Source organism: Thrips palmi, unplaced genomic scaffold (assembly GCF_012932325.1).
Source record: "Thrips palmi isolate BJ-2018 unplaced genomic scaffold, TpBJ-2018v1 HiC_scaffold_18, whole genome shotgun sequence".
Lineage (NCBI taxonomy): Eukaryota > Metazoa > Arthropoda > Insecta > Thysanoptera > Thripidae > Thrips > Thrips palmi.
The window spans coordinates 6371621-6386795 of NW_023144627.1; the positions used below are offsets into that span (position 1 = coordinate 6371621).

General features: G+C 52.7%; 1 protein-coding gene across 2 annotated transcripts in view; it reads left to right on the forward strand.

The window, feature by feature from the left end:
- LOC117645508 (eye-specific diacylglycerol kinase) overlaps positions 1-15175 on the forward strand; it is a 147578-nt gene that overhangs the window by 104692 nt on the left and 27711 nt on the right. For both annotated transcript variants that reach the window (XM_034385767.1, XM_034385768.1), the window contains one exon: positions 3381-3522. In XM_034385767.1, the coding sequence (XP_034241658.1) occupies positions 3381-3522 (142 nt within the window). The remainder of the gene's footprint in view (positions 1-3380; positions 3523-15175) is intronic.

A 15175-nucleotide genomic window follows, 5' to 3' on the forward strand; every position in this document is an offset into this window, starting at 1 on the left:
GAGGTCTGACGCGCTCCTTCCTTGCAGCCGTTGCCGTTGCGGTGGCCGTGCGGTGCTTGGAGCCAGGGCGAGAGCCAGGGCGAGAGCCGGGGCGAGAGCCAGGGCCTGCAGGGCCTGGGCCTTGGCGGCCTCCGCGGCGTCCAGGGCGTCCGAGGCGTGGGGCGCGCGGCGGGGGCGACGTTGCCACGATGAGGAGGCCGCTCTCGCGCCCCGTCGGCCCCGTCGGCCATGCAGCGCCTCAGGAACACGTTCCAGCGGTCGCGCACGCCTACCGGCGCCGACATGAAGATGCAGTCCAGCCTGGACGTGCCCAAGACGGTGCGCAGCGCCTCCTTCGACGAGATCCAGCTGGAGGCCAAGCGCATGGAGGGCCCGGCCACGGCGGCGGCCACGCCCGACGCGGAGGCGGGGTCGTCGTCGCTGCTGCGGGTGCCGCACGTGGGCGCAGCGGGCGGCCAGCGCTCCAAGAGCTTCGACGGCGTGGGCGGCTCTGGCGGCGGCGGTTACGCGCCTCCGGCCGCGCCGACGGCGTCCACGGCGAGGGCGGACAGCAGCGAGGAGTCCGGCGCGTTCCTGGAGGTGCCGGCGAGGAGCCGCTTCCAGCGGCGCCGCTCCTCGGGGGAGCGGACCGTCTTCTGCATCCACTGCGCCCTCATGGAGGAGTGGAGCCGCGACCCCGTGCCGGCGGTCGCCAGCTGGCCGGCGCCGGCCTCCCCCGTCGACTCGGACGACGATGACTCCTCCGACGACGTCGGCGAGGACTCGGACGACGGCGACGACGAGGAGTCCTCGCTGGCGCCCGAGTCGCCGCCGCCCTGGCCGGGGCAGGTGCTGGGGCAGGTGGGCCAGGACGTGGTGGCGTGCGGCATCCGCGTCACGCTCTCCGCGTCGCCGGCGTCCCCCGAGCAGGAGCGGCCGCCGACGCCGCCGCCCGCGTCGCCCGTGCGGCGCCGCTCCATCCAGCGGCAGGAGGCGCTCTTCATCGTGGAGCCCCCCGAGGCATCCATGCTGGTGCCGCAGGGCAGCAGCTCGCTGGAGTACGCCTCGGACGCCACCTCCGACGGCAGCGACGCGGCCGTGGCGCCGGGCCCCGCGCCCAACCAGGCCAACCAGGCCGGCCTGCTGGTGCGGGACTTCTACCTGGCCGTGCCCGAGCTCAAGCGCGACCGCGCCGCGTCCGTCGACTCGTGCTTCATCAACAAGGCCCCCGCCGGCGGCAAGGCCGAGGAGGTGGTGCCGCCGACGGGGGCCTCGCTGGGCTCGACGCTGGAGCCGCCCCCGCCGGGCACGCTGCGGTCGCGCTCCGTGGACATCGTGCTGCCCACGGACGAGCAGGCCCGCTACAAGGCGCTGGCCATGGCGGCGCCCTCGCAGCCCCCGCAGCCCCTCCACATCGCCAGGTAAGGCAGCCCCTTTGTTTTCTCGCTCGCTCACCGAGTTGCCCAGGTAAGTTCAAGTTGCGCTCATCTAGCCGCTCGAGGTCGCTCTCGCCGCACAGTGGGCCAGAAGACCGGCGGAGGCGGACAAAGCTCCAGACGCGTTTTGAGCTCCAGAGTCGCTAAATGGGACTCGAACCGAACATGTGACCCACCAATGGATTGCTCTTCGAACGAGGAATCCATTGGTGGGGTCACACGTTCGGTTCGAGTCCTGTTTAGCGACTCTGGAGCTGGAGCTCAAAACGCGTCGAGAGTTTTGGCCGCGTCCACCGGTCTTCTGGCCCACTGTGGCCGGCACTCGCTGCTCCGGTAAGTACCAGCCTTGCCCTGCACGCCCCGCCCTTCGCCCCTCCGGCGAGGCGAGAGGAACTTCCCCGCGACCATTGTGGCTGGGCCGCGAACAATTACCTATATCGGACATTTCGCGGCGTGGGCGGCCAGGGGGAGGGGAAGGGGGAGGGGAAGGGGGAGGGGGGACCGCCCCCGCTGGGTTTGGGTTTTTCGTGCTAAATTAATTCCCGACTGTTCCTCGCCGTAATTAGCGCGGCTCTCTCTGCCACATAACTTTACCGCGGAAACTTGATAAATTATTTTTGCAACGGAGTTTACTGTCTTGTCGCGTTGCGTTGCCGCGGCGGCCAGGGGCCACACGTCTGAGAGGGCTTTCCGCGGGAATACAGCCAGGAAGGCGCGTCTCCGCGCCACAGTGGGCCAGAAGACCGGAGGAGGCGGCCAAAACTCCAGACGCGTTTTGAGCTCCAGAGTCGCTGGGACTCGAACCGAACGTGTGACCCCACCAATGGATTGCTCTCCGGACGAGGAATCCAATGGTGTGGTCACTTGTTCAGTTCGAGGCCTGTTGAGCGACTCTAGAGCTCTAAACGCGTCTGGAGTTTTGGCCGCCTCCACCGGTCTTCTGGCCCACTGTGCGCGCGTCGCGGTGCCAGATAGACGGAGAGAGAGCCAAGTTTCACTTTGATATCGCACTTGGAGTTGTAAGTGCTTTTATTTCGCCTGAGTTCGCGCCACGCGGTTCGCACCGCTCTGCGTGTGTGAGTGTGTGCGCGGCAGGCTGTGTATCGTTGGCTGTCTCATTTTTCTCTCACGAATTTTAATGGTGTCTGGAAGAAGAGACTCGGGAAAAAACAGTTGGGCCAACAAAGTTTTATGTAGATTGATCCCGGGTTCTTTTTCTTTTCGCATTGTCTAAGGCAGTGACAGCTTTACTTTGCCCGGAAAGTGAATTTTTTTTCAAGAATTTCGTTCGGTTAGCAAGTAAATTTAAAAAAAAAAAATTTAAGTTTAAAAAAAATTTAATTTTTTTAAATTTTTTTTTCATTTTTTTTTGTTGTTCTTTTGGTTTTTAAAATTAGCCTTGAGAAGGCCCGCGCCCAGAGAGGAGGCCGTGACTGGCTCTTCGTGTTTGCGGCCACGGCAGGCCACAGCGGGCGTCAGGATCCACCGGCCGATCGACGAAAGGCAGGATGTTGTGATCCCCAGAGCAATATTCCAGGTGGGGGAAGTGCGCCCCCTCCGTGATTGATGGGGTAAAGTAATGAAGGGCGGGGCGAGGCGGGGCGGGGCGGGGCGGGGTGGGATGGGGCGGGGCGAGGTGGGGTGAGGCGGGGCGGGGCGGGGCGGGGCGGGGTCGTGGGAACGTTAATGACTCGCTTTTCTTGGGGCGAACCGCTTATCGCCGCATCTTCGCGCGCCGTGTTAAATGAAGGCGGTTTCACCTTGAGGAGGTTGTTCTGTGGATCGGGGAAAACAACTTCAGTATGGATGCACGCAAACAGGATTTTTTTGTCTGTGAAATCAAAAATAACAATAAACACTGTCAAAATGTAACACCCCGAGAGGGTGTCGTTTCCTTCTCCTCCTGCATGTTGCTCTCTCTTCTCCTTCTGCCCGGAGGTCCGCTGACTCTCTCTCTCCTTCCAGGCGGGCGGTGGGAGCGGAGGGCGCCCAGCGCGAGTTCAGAGCAACACCCGACTGGGCCGAGTCTGCGATCAACGGCGAGCACCTGTGGTCGCCCACCACGCAGTCCGGGGACATGTGCTACGTCGGCGAGCCTGAATGCACGGTGAGTCTGTCCGTCTCTCTCCTCCCCTTTGTTGCCCCCAAGTTGGTAAAAGGCCCGGATTCCGGGCGTTTACTTTCGGCCCCTTCCGGCCTGCCAGGCCGCACAGTGGGCCAGAAGGCTGGTGGAGGCGGCCAAAACTCTGGACGCGTTTTGAGCTACAGAGTCGCTAAATGGGACTCCAACCGAACGTGTGACCCCACCAATGGATTCCTCGTTCGGAGAGCAATCCATTGGTGGAGTCACGCGTTCGGTTCGAGTCCCATTTAGTGACTTTGGAGCTCTTAGCTCGTCTAGAGTTTTGGCTGCCTCCAGCGGTCTTCCGGCCCACTGTGGGCCGCCTCCACGGCGACCTTGCTGGCTTGCTCGCCGTGCTCCCGGAACCCCGCGAGAACCGCAAGTCATTCGACGTCGCCGCCAAGGAGTCTTGTTTGGCCGGGCGGCCCGGGGTGGGGTGAGGTGGGGTGGGGTGGGGCATTCCCAAAGAACACTTTTAATCAAAGTTTCATAGCATTGTATTCTCGGACGGCGGCCGTGGAGGCCGTGTTGTAAAAGGGTGTTTGAGGGTTGCAACGGAGCCTGGCTGTCTGTCTGCCTGCCTGCCTGGCTGCCTGCCTGGCTGGCTGCCTGCCTGCCCACAGTGGGCCAGAAGACCGGGAGGGGCGGGCAAAACTCAAGGCGCGTTTTGAGCGCCAGAGTCGCTAAGTGGGACTCGAACCAAGCGTGTGACCCCACCAATGGATTGCTGTCCGAACGAGGAATCCATTGGTGGGGTCACACGTTCGGTTCGAGTCCCATTTAGCGACTCTGGAGCTCGAGACGCGTCTGGAGTTTTGGCCGCCTCCACCGGTCTTCTGGCCCACTGTGCTGCCTGCAGGGGTGATCGCTCGGCGTTGCCGCCTTGGCGGCGCGGCGTCTCGCTTGCACCGCGACTCGCCGCGCCGCCTCACCGAATTTTCATACTTAATGAGAACCGTCGTAAAGAAGGGCGGAGCAAGCGGAGCAAGGTAGGCCGCCCCGCCCCGCCGGGCCGACACCGCGAAGGCCGCCCAGGCAAAGACCGCACAAGTCAGCCGGCTGCTCAACTCGGACAAACTTTTTCAAAGTCCGCGCGCGGTGAACCGCCGCCGCCGCACCGCGGCAGGAGGAGGGGAGGGGGGGGGGCGTGTAGTTGCACTCGGATTAAACTTGGCGACACCGACTCCGGGTCGGATGTGGGGCCCCACAGTGGGGCCCCGAGCCCCACCTGGGAGCGCTTAACGTGTCAGCGAGGAAAAGAGTCATTTTTAAATGCATTTTTCTTGGAATTTATGTTTCGGTTGCGCTGTATACACTGTGAAATTGAATACGCGCGCACACACTTTAATCCGTGCGTAGCGCGCCAAGCCCGACCCACTAAGGGTCGGCGCTCACTGTGGGAAAAAATCACAGTAAATCCTGTAGTGATTAGTACAGCTGTGACTGTAGTTCAGAGTACAGGATTTACTGTACTTTTTTACATGATCTACTGTACTTTGTACGGGATTTAATGTATCACAGGAGTGAGTACGGAATATCCTGTACCAGGTACAGTAAATACTGTAGCCAGACACAGTAAATCCTGTGTTCTGAACTACAGTAAATCCCGGCATAAAAATTAACGGGATTCACTGTGGTTTTTTCGCACAGTGCTGGGTCGCGGTCGCTTTGCCGGGCTTTGCCGGGCGTGGCCGCGCCGAGTGCGACTTTGTCCGCCGATTTCCGTTGCGTCCGACCCACTTCGGAGGCGACAGGAATTTGCAGTGGGTGGGTCGGGGTGCTAAATTGGCGCGCAAAAGCGGGTGCAAAGTGGCCGAGTGGCCGGCAGCACGTTGCAGTGCCGTGCCGCCGAAGCACCCTAGACGCGCTTTGAGCTCCAGAGTCGCTAAATGGGACTCGAACCGAACGTGTGACCCCACCAATGGATTGCTCTCCGAAAGAGGAATCCATTGGTGGAGTCACACGTTCGGTTCGAGTCCTGTTTAGCGACTCTGGAGCTAAAAACGCGTTTAAAATTTCGTCCCCTGCCACCGGTCTTCTCACCCACTGCGCGCCACCGGGCCTTCGCTGCACCCCACTGTCCTGACACAAAAAAACGGGGTGGAAAAGCATAGAAAAAGTCAAACTGTGTGCAAATAAACGGCAGGCTTCAAAAAGGGGCAGAAAAAGTCTCGTCCTATCGAGTCCGCGCTGCACAGTGTGCCAGAAGACTGGTGGAGCTGCCAAAATTCGAGGCGCGTTTTGAGCTCCAGAGTCGCTAAATGGGACTCGAACCGACCCTGCGACCCCACCAATGGATTCCTCGTTTGGAGAGCAATCCATTGCTGGGGTCACACGTTCGGTTCGAGTCCCATTTAGCGACTCTTGAGCTCAAAACGCGTCTCGAATTTTGGCCGCTTCACCGGTCTTCTGGCCCACTGTGCTCGGCTCGGGTCCGCGCGAAGCGGCTCTCCGCAGGTGTTCATTTCAGCCGGGCAGAATCGATGCCTGTACAGTGTACAGTGTGCGCGGACGTGCCTGCCACTGGAAGTCGCACCGAGTCGCGGGCATGGCGACAAAACGGACCTAAGTCTCTGCGACGACGTCCTGGGGGATCCTGGAGCATCCGGGAGATCTCCCTGGCCTCGCTGGCCGCGCAACCAAATCATGGACTCCTGGAGCCTCCAGGGACCGCCGTGGCGCGCAGTGGCCGAGGCAGTGCCGCGCCGCGCCAACCAATCACGGCGCCGCTAGCGGTCGCCAGTGCCGTTTCCGCGCTGCATTCACTTTGGAAGTGATTTCCTCCATCTCAGCGCGCATGCCAGTTTCCATCCCCCCCCCCCATTTCCCCCTCCCCCTGCCGTTGTTTGGGGTGTGCGGTGGGGCGACTGCCCACGTGCCGACCCAGCCAGGCGCCAATCGAGAGTCTCGACCTCGTAGTCTTGATTCGATAGTCTCGATCTGAGAGTCTTGATCTCGGAGTCTTGGTTCGATAGTCTCGATCAGAAAGACTCGATCTCGAAATCTTGATTCGATAGTCTCGATCCCGGAGTCTTTATTCGATAGTCTCGATCCGCGAGTCTCGATCTCGAAGTCTTGATTCGATAGTCTCGATCCGAGAGTCTCGATTGGCACCGCGCTCGGCTATTAAAAAAAGGTTTACAAACTTGGGATTCGAACGCACGACCTCGAGGTCAGAAAACAGGTGCGCTAACCACGTGACTATGCCGGCGTGACCCGTAAGGTCGTTTGAAACTCCCACCCTTTCGCGAGGCGTTCCGCGAGGCGTTCCGCGAGGCGTTTCGCCAGGCGTGCCCAACTTCGGACGGCCGCTCCGCTTGGCTCCGCTCGGCTCCGCTTGGCTCCTGCCGCCCCACTCCAGCCCCGGCCGTCCGCCACGGCGCGCCGTCCAAACTGGTCCAAACCCGATTCCATTCAAAGAGTGCATGCTGATTGAGGGTCTTCGTTTCCCCGCTGCTGTGCTGCCTCCTGTGTCCTACAGTGTACATTCCGGCGGACGGACCGAACCACACCGGAAAAAGTCGTTTCTGAAACCAAGAAAATTCACCCGCAATAAGTCCGACTTTTCTCTAAACATTCAAGTAGATTTACTTGTTGCAAGTGTTTCACCTGGGTTCAGAGGAAACGACGTTTTCTGGGTGCAGCGGCAGAGCCCGCGTCGCGAATCCCCCGAGTCCCGAAGCGAGGAGGAACGAAGCCCGGCCTTCGGCAAGCCTCGGCTCGGCTTTCGGCTTTCGGCTCTCGGCGCGCCTGGTCGCGGCGATAGACGGAAAGCGCGATGGGCCACCTCCTCCCCTTCCGCGGCCTGGCCGGCCTGGCCGGCCTGGCCGGGCCGGCCACAGTGGGCCAGCAGGCCGGTGGAGGCGGCCAAAACTCTAGACGCGTTTTAAGCTCCAGAGCCGCTAAATGGGACTCGAACCGAACGTGTGACCCTACCAATGGATTCCTCGTTCGGGGAGCAACCCATTGATGGGTTCACACGTTCGGTTCGAGTCCCATTTAGCGACTCTGGAGCTCAAAACGCGTCCGGGGTTTTGGCCACCTCCACAGGTCTTCTGGCCCACTGTGGGCCTAGCGCCTTGGCCGCGGCATCGTGGCACCCATCGACTCGCCCCCTGACCTACCCCCTCCCCGCCCCTACCCGTTCAATTCAATTCAATTTCTGTGTCTCGCCGCTTAGCTCCGCCTGGCCGCTTGCACCGGCTCCCTCATATGCGTCAGCCACGATCTTGAGTTCCGTGCGGGGGCGGGCCGCGCACCGGGTCGCATTTCAATAACTTAGGCGCCGGACCAGCTCGCGCGGTTGTATATCAAACGTAAGCCAGCCCCAGAGGCCTCCAGGCCGCCTCCAGGCCGCCTCCAGGCCTTCGCGGCCCCCGGGGGCGGCTGCGCGACACGGGGGCGGCGCGGCGCACAGTGGATTTGCCAGAAGACCGGCGCCGCGGCCAAAACTCCAGGCGCGTTTTGAGCTCCTGAGTCGCTAAACAGGACTCGAAACGAACGTGTGACCCCACCAATGGATTCCTCGTTCGGAGAGCAATCCATTGGTGGGGTCACACGCCCAGATCGAGTCCCATTTAGCGACGCTGGAGCTCAAAACGCGTCTAGAGTTTGGTCCACCTCCACCGGTCTTCTGGCCCACTGTGCGGCGGCCATGCGTGTCGCAGCCCGGCTGGAGAAAGGCGAGATCGTCCGGGGGCCAAAGACGGCGTGTCCCCTTTATTTTGCAGCCTGCCCGCCTGTCCGCCGTCGCACAGTGGGCCAGAAGACCGGTGGAAGCGGCCAAAGCTCGAGACGCGTTTTGAGCTACAGAGTCGCTAAATGGGACTCGAACCGAACGTGTGACCCCACCAATGGATTGCTCTCCGAACAAGGAATCCATTGGTGGGGTCACACGTTCGGTTCGAGGCTGTTTAGCGACTCTGGAGCACAAAACGCGTCCAGAGTTTTGGCCGCCACCGCCGGTCTTCTGGCCCACTGTGCGTCGCCGGCCTGGCTCAAATGACGACGGGTCGCTCGGCCTGGAGGCGCCCGGAGGCCCTTCCGAACGGTGCCGTGTTTTCTTTCTGAATTAGCCGGCACCTTCGCGGGGCGGCGGCCAAACGACGGGACAGTACCTTGACTCAATTCGCTGCCTGCCAGCTCGGCTGCCTGCCTGCCTGCCTGCCTGCCTGCCAGCCTGGCCGGGCAGCACTTCCCGCCTCATTGGCTCATTTCCCGGCCTGTGTTTTAGAACAAGGAACTGCGATACCCCCCTGCAACAAGCAACTATCTACGCCCACTGTCTCGATAACCGACTATCTACGCGCGCTCTCCCGACAACCGGCTATCTACACGGGCTGTCTGGATAACCGACTATCTGCTTTCTCCACCTCGCGAGATTGAATGCTTTTATTTATCCAACCAATTAAGTTGCCCTCGCAAAACCTTTACCAAAACTTGTCAAAAGTTTGTCAAAGCAAGATTAAGTATGGTTTAAACGGGTCGCTTTAAGTGTTATGGAGAAAAATACTTCGTTATACGACAACCCTAACCTCGCTACGATGTTGGATAGTCGGTTATCCAGACAGCCCATGTAGATAGCCGGTTGTCGGGAGAGCGCCCGTAGATAGTCGGTTATCGAGACAGTGAGCGTAGATAGCTGCTTGTTGCAGGGGAGTATCGACTGGGCCTTCTCTCTCTCTGGCTCAAGTCCTCAGTCGGGCTGGCGGCACGTGACTCTCTAAAGCCGTCTGTCTGTCTGTCTGTCTGTCTGTCTGTCTGTCTGTCTGTCTGTCTGTCTGTCTGTCCGTCCGTCCATCCGGCTGCGTCTGCCTTGGCCTCACAATCGCCCCTATAGCCGCCTTATCAATAATGAAACTCGTTCGTCCCACCGGCTTTTCCATTGTCGGCCGGTACAACAGTGTAACTCGTGATCCAGCGCGGCCCCTCCCTATCTCTCCCTCTCTCTCTCTCTCTCTCTCTCTCTCTCTCTCTCTCTCTCTCTCTCTCTCTCTCTCTCTCTCTCTTGAGGCGAGACCAGTAGTGCTCCGCATCAGTGCTCCGAAAACTCACTTTTTAGAGTGGACGAAACCAGATTTCACCCCAAATTAGTGGTAAAAGTGAAAGTGTTAGTGTCAGTGAGTGCTTCGAACTAATAATCTCCCCAAACCCACATCGGGATGGGGAGGAATCACCTTTAAAACTGATAGGCCCACCAGGCCAACTCAACATGGATTCCCGCCAAAACTTTTTTCACCAATCTACGATCAACACCCCCATGGATTACGCAGCTGCTTCAAAAACTGGACTTACCTCATCAATTACTTCAGGAAATATTGGTCAAATATTGTTCCCAAGTGAAAACATGCTCCCAACCACAAGCCGAGCGACCATAACCTCAACTGGAGGCACGCCAGGCGGCGCGTTTCAAACATTGGACCAACGGATGTCACGTGACCCCCACCCCGGCTCGGGCCCACGTGACGTAAACAACACAACGTCAACAAGCAGAAGACAGGATCAAGGTGCCTCCAACAACCCCAGCTACAGTCCCTACAGCCCCTCAAGAAAAGATGCAATTGTCCTTGAAGACACACAAGGCGTCACCCAGGACCAAGTACTCCGAGTTGTCGCCGACCGCATTGGTGGTCGGAACATCCACTACTGTACAAGACTGAGCAACGGAAGAATCTGCCTCTACCTGACTAACCAAGAATGTGTAAACAAAATGACAGAGGAGGGGGGTATCGCTGTTGGGAGTAAATTCATTCCCTGCAGACGATATGTCTCTGAAGCAAAGAAGATTGTGATATCAAACTGCCCCCCTGAGCTAAGTGACGAAGAATTGAAAGCGCATCTCCAACCATACGGCAAAATTGTATCAACACCCACCAGACTTCGAGTAACCACTGATCATGATGATTTGAAACACATCAAATCTTGGAGACGATCAATCTTCATGATGCTTCCAAGTGAAGCACCACCACTGCCGCCTCGCCTCACCCTCACTACTCATGACGGTGTCAAACACATGTTGTACATCGAAAAGGATGAAGTAACCTGCACCTACTGTCATGCACCAGGTCACCGAGTAGAAAGATGCAAAAAGAAGCAAACCATGGATCAAGATTTCCCATCTCTTCAAAAGATGTATCAAGCTCCAGTATCGCACCGTCTTTTTGTCCACTCAACAACTGATATGTCTGAAAGAGAGAAGTCATCAAGAAACCAAGAGGAAAGAAACACAAATGATTTCATGCCGAGGTTCAATCAAGAAAACGTCTCCACACAACAACCACCTCAAAACCTAGTCTCAAGAAATGATGAAGATCCAACTACAGAATCAAATTCAACAACAGAAGATCCCCTCCAAGAAGAAAACAAAGAAGAAACATTACCCCAAGATGAGTTAATGTCTTCTTTCACCTTTGATTATGGTGAAAGTCCCACAATCATTGACTTCAATACAGAAGAAAATAATAATTTTTTGAAAACAACAAGAGAGTCCATTCACCACAAAAAGTTGACACTGACCAAAATAAGTTTGTAAAGACAAACACTTCTCTTGATTCGGATTTTTCAGATTCTGATGTCTCAGAGAAGTCTTCAATGTTAGAACCATTACAGCCTGTGATATCCAAGAAAGCCAAGAAGAAACAAGAAAAACAAGCCATGGCTTTAAACAAGGCCACTGAAAAATTAGTATTTGATGACTCAAAATTGAGTTTCTACCAGTTTCAAGAATTCCTTCAAAATGCCAGAGGAAAAGCCAACTCCAAAGTAGTTGCAGCTAAAATGAGTGTGAATACAAGTGAACTAATTCAAAAATTAGATGAAGCTTATATTCATTGTAATGATCAAAACTTATCAAGAAGACTGAAAAGAGCGTCAGAAGCGCTCAAAGAACCAGATGAGTGATGTATAATAGTCTTTTAAAAAGTCTTACCATTTTTTTGGTCATGACTTCCTTTTTGACTCTCAATGTGAAAGGACTTGTTAGCCAGCAAAAACAAATGAGTCTCCTTCAATTTGTGAACAATACCAATGCTTCCATAATTTTTCTACAAGAAACTAATCTCAAGCAAGACTCTGCCATTATTCACCCTGAAAAGTTTCATTTTTTCATCAATCCACCTGTACAGCCTTCATCAGGGTGTGCAATTGCAATAAAGAGTGAACTCTATGAAGAAATAGAAATCGTTTCTCATCAAATACTCACCCAAGGTTATTTACAAGCAGTCCAAATCAAGATAAATAAAAATGAAGTTTTCCACCTTGTCAATGTCTACATGCCGCATGATCATCAGCTTTCAGAAGAAGTTGCAAATAAAATAAATAATTACATTGAGAACATTAAAGATGAAGAGAAAATTATATTATCTGGAGACTGGAACGCAACTCTGGAAAAAGAAGATAGAAGAAACTGTAATGAATTGAGAACTCATCTTGCCAATAAACTCAAACTGATAGTCACACAACACAATTTATCTGATGTTTGGAGGGTTTTTAATCCAAACTCAACGCAGTTCACTTTCAGAGGATTGCAACAAAATCACCCAATGGCAAGGTTAGACAGAATCTACATCAAGAAGAGAGATCTGAACTTAACCACCAGCATCCAGATTATTCCAGCTTTTTCTGATCATTCAGCTGTCATCATGAAAATCATTGGCTCAAAACCTAAGTACAAGCCACCATACTGGAAGTTAGATACCACCTTACTAAAATCAGAAGAATATCAAGAAATCATCACAAATATTCTCAATTACTTTGAAGAAAAGAGTCAACAGCCTACCTGTGATATAAATATTTTATGGGATCAACTCAAAGAGGAAGTAAAAATTGCATCACAGAGATTCACTAAACATCTGAATCAAAAAGCTACAGAGCAACTGTCCTTACTTCAAGCGCAGTTTCATCATATTAGTTCTAAGAATCAACTTTCAAGCAAAGATGAACAAATCCTCATCCAAATTGAAAAAGAAATATCTCAATTTTATAAATCCTCATCAACCAACAAACTTCAACTCTTTGAAACTCAAATCTGCAAAGAAGCCAACACCCAGTCAAAATTCTTTCTTCGCCTTGCTAAAAAGGCAACTTCGTCATTAGAAATGGATCAGCTTGAAGTTGACGGAGAAGTAACAACTGATAATACAAGAATTTTTCCATTTGTTCAACAAACCTTTGCATCATCCTTCTCTGATGAAGATATGAACCAAGTGGATCCATCAAACAGAATATATCAAGATCTCCCAAAACTGTCACAGTGTGACAGAGAATTTTGCGAGAAAGACATCACTGAAAAAGAAATAGAAGAATCAATAAAACAAGCCCAACTGAATCGTGCCCCTGGTTTTGATGGCCTCCCTATAGAGTTTTACAAACTCTTTTGGAGTAAACTAAAAGTTGTGTTCATGAAGCTAGTCAAAAACTTTGAAGAAACAGGAGAACTCCCCAGAAGTATGAAAAAAATTATCATCAGGCCGATTCCAAAGAAAGGCGATAGACTGAAGCTAAAAAATTGGAGACCCATTTCTCTTATGAATACTGACTACAAAATAATATCAAGAGTCTACAGCAGAAGAATTTCTTGTGTCGTGTCAACCTTATTATCATCAGACCAAAGTTACTGTGTCCCTGGCAAGACCATCTATGATAACCTTCATCTTATTCGGAATGTCATAACACACTCAAACCAAACCAACTCTCCGTTGGCTATTCTCAGTCTTGACCAAACTGAAGCTTTCAACAAAGTATCTCATCAATACTTATTTCACCTACTTCAAACTCACAACTTCGGACCAAAATTAGTCAAAGCCATCACCAGTCTCCTCACCAACAAACAAGGCTACATCAAGATTGGAGCAGCACTTCTAGCTCCCTTTCTCTTCAAAATAGGTGTCAGACAAGGTGACCCTATTGCTGGGCCTCTATACATCATAATAATTGAACCCTTCCTTCGATTAGCTGTTAAACTTATGAGTGTGAGAGGTTACTTGATTCCCCAGTCAATCAAAACAACCAAATGCACAGCCTTTGCTGACGACGTAAACTTCTTCATCACACAGGATCGAGACTTCGAGACAATCAAAGAAGCATATCGATACTACAGCCAGCAATCAGGAGCACAACTAAATGAAGCCAAATCCTCTGGTCTCTTTTGTGGACAGTGGAAAAATAGAATGGATAAACCCATAGAATGTGAGTGGAACTCTGAAGGCTCCAAATTTTTGGGAGTATATCTAGGAAATGAAAAAAAATATGAAGAACAAAACTGGCAACAACTCAGCACTAAAATTAAAGGAACCTTAAACAGGTGGTCTCAATTTGTTAAACTAACTTCACTTATTGGAAGGAAAATAATTTGCAATCAACTTGTTGGCTCTCTACTTATACATACTGCCAATGTACTACAACCACCCAAAATATTTATTCAAGAAGTTCAAAGAGAGCTAAATAATTTTGTATGGCAAGGAAAGCATTGGGTACACTCAAACTACCTTTATGCACCTCAAGAAAAAGGAGGAATTGATCTCATTAATATTCAAGCAAAAATCCTTTGCCTACGTCTAAGCCTTGCCCACAGAATCCAGCAAAATTTCTACAACAAGAAAGCCACTTTTCTCTTTCATCACTACAACCTATCAAGATATGGCAACATCGATCCTCAACTTTTCTTCTGCCAGAAGAAACAAGAAGTGGAAATGGCCAACCTAGACATCTTCTACCAAAGTGTGCTTGTTGCGTGGCACAATATAAATCCATCTCCAATAACAACAACCATCCCAATCAAGATCCTCAGAAAAATGCCTCTCCGAGGGAGCAAGCTAATTGAAGAAGACAAATTGAGAATCGTCCCTGACTGGAACATCTGTGGATTCACTACCTTAGAAAAAATATTGGAAGAAAATGGAAATTGGAAAACTCTACAACTGCAACACCTGCCTATCAGCCAACAAAGAAGATTGTCCTTCAACTATAACCAAATTAAAATCTACTTCAGCAAGAAAATGGAAAACCTTGATCCATCAGAAATCTTGAACCAAACAAGATTTCAATTTGATTCTCCATATCAGAAGAAACCAAACATTTTTCCAGCAACAAAGAAGACACTTTATCTGGCAAGTCTGAACTCAGTTCTCACAAAACCAGAAATTACTGGAAAATCAAGAATTACCCCAGAGAAGATAAATTGGACAGCTTTATATGCTCCACCAATTGACAGAAGAGATTCAGATGTTTCATGGAGATTACTTCATGACGCCCTTGTCACACCCAAGAAATTGCAACAATGGAATGTAATCTCGGAAAAAAACTGCCCCTGGTGCCACAACAAAGAAGGTGATGTAATTCATATGATTTTTCAATGTAGGGCAGCTGCTCCACTGTGGACTTTTGCATCCAGCAAAATCACTACAATTCTAGGAAGCCAGCATCCAATCTCGCTGCATCAAGCAATAGTCGGTTTTCCACCAACAACATCGGAAGGAAGATTATCCAATTTTCTGCTGTCCTTAGTGAAAAGCACTATTTATAGGACATACATGAATTACATTAAAGAAGAGTCACCACCATTGCCAGCTTACCTACAAATCTTCAAGAAGAGAATAGATTACAGAATCAAGCTAGAAGAAGTCCACGCTGAGCTATGCAA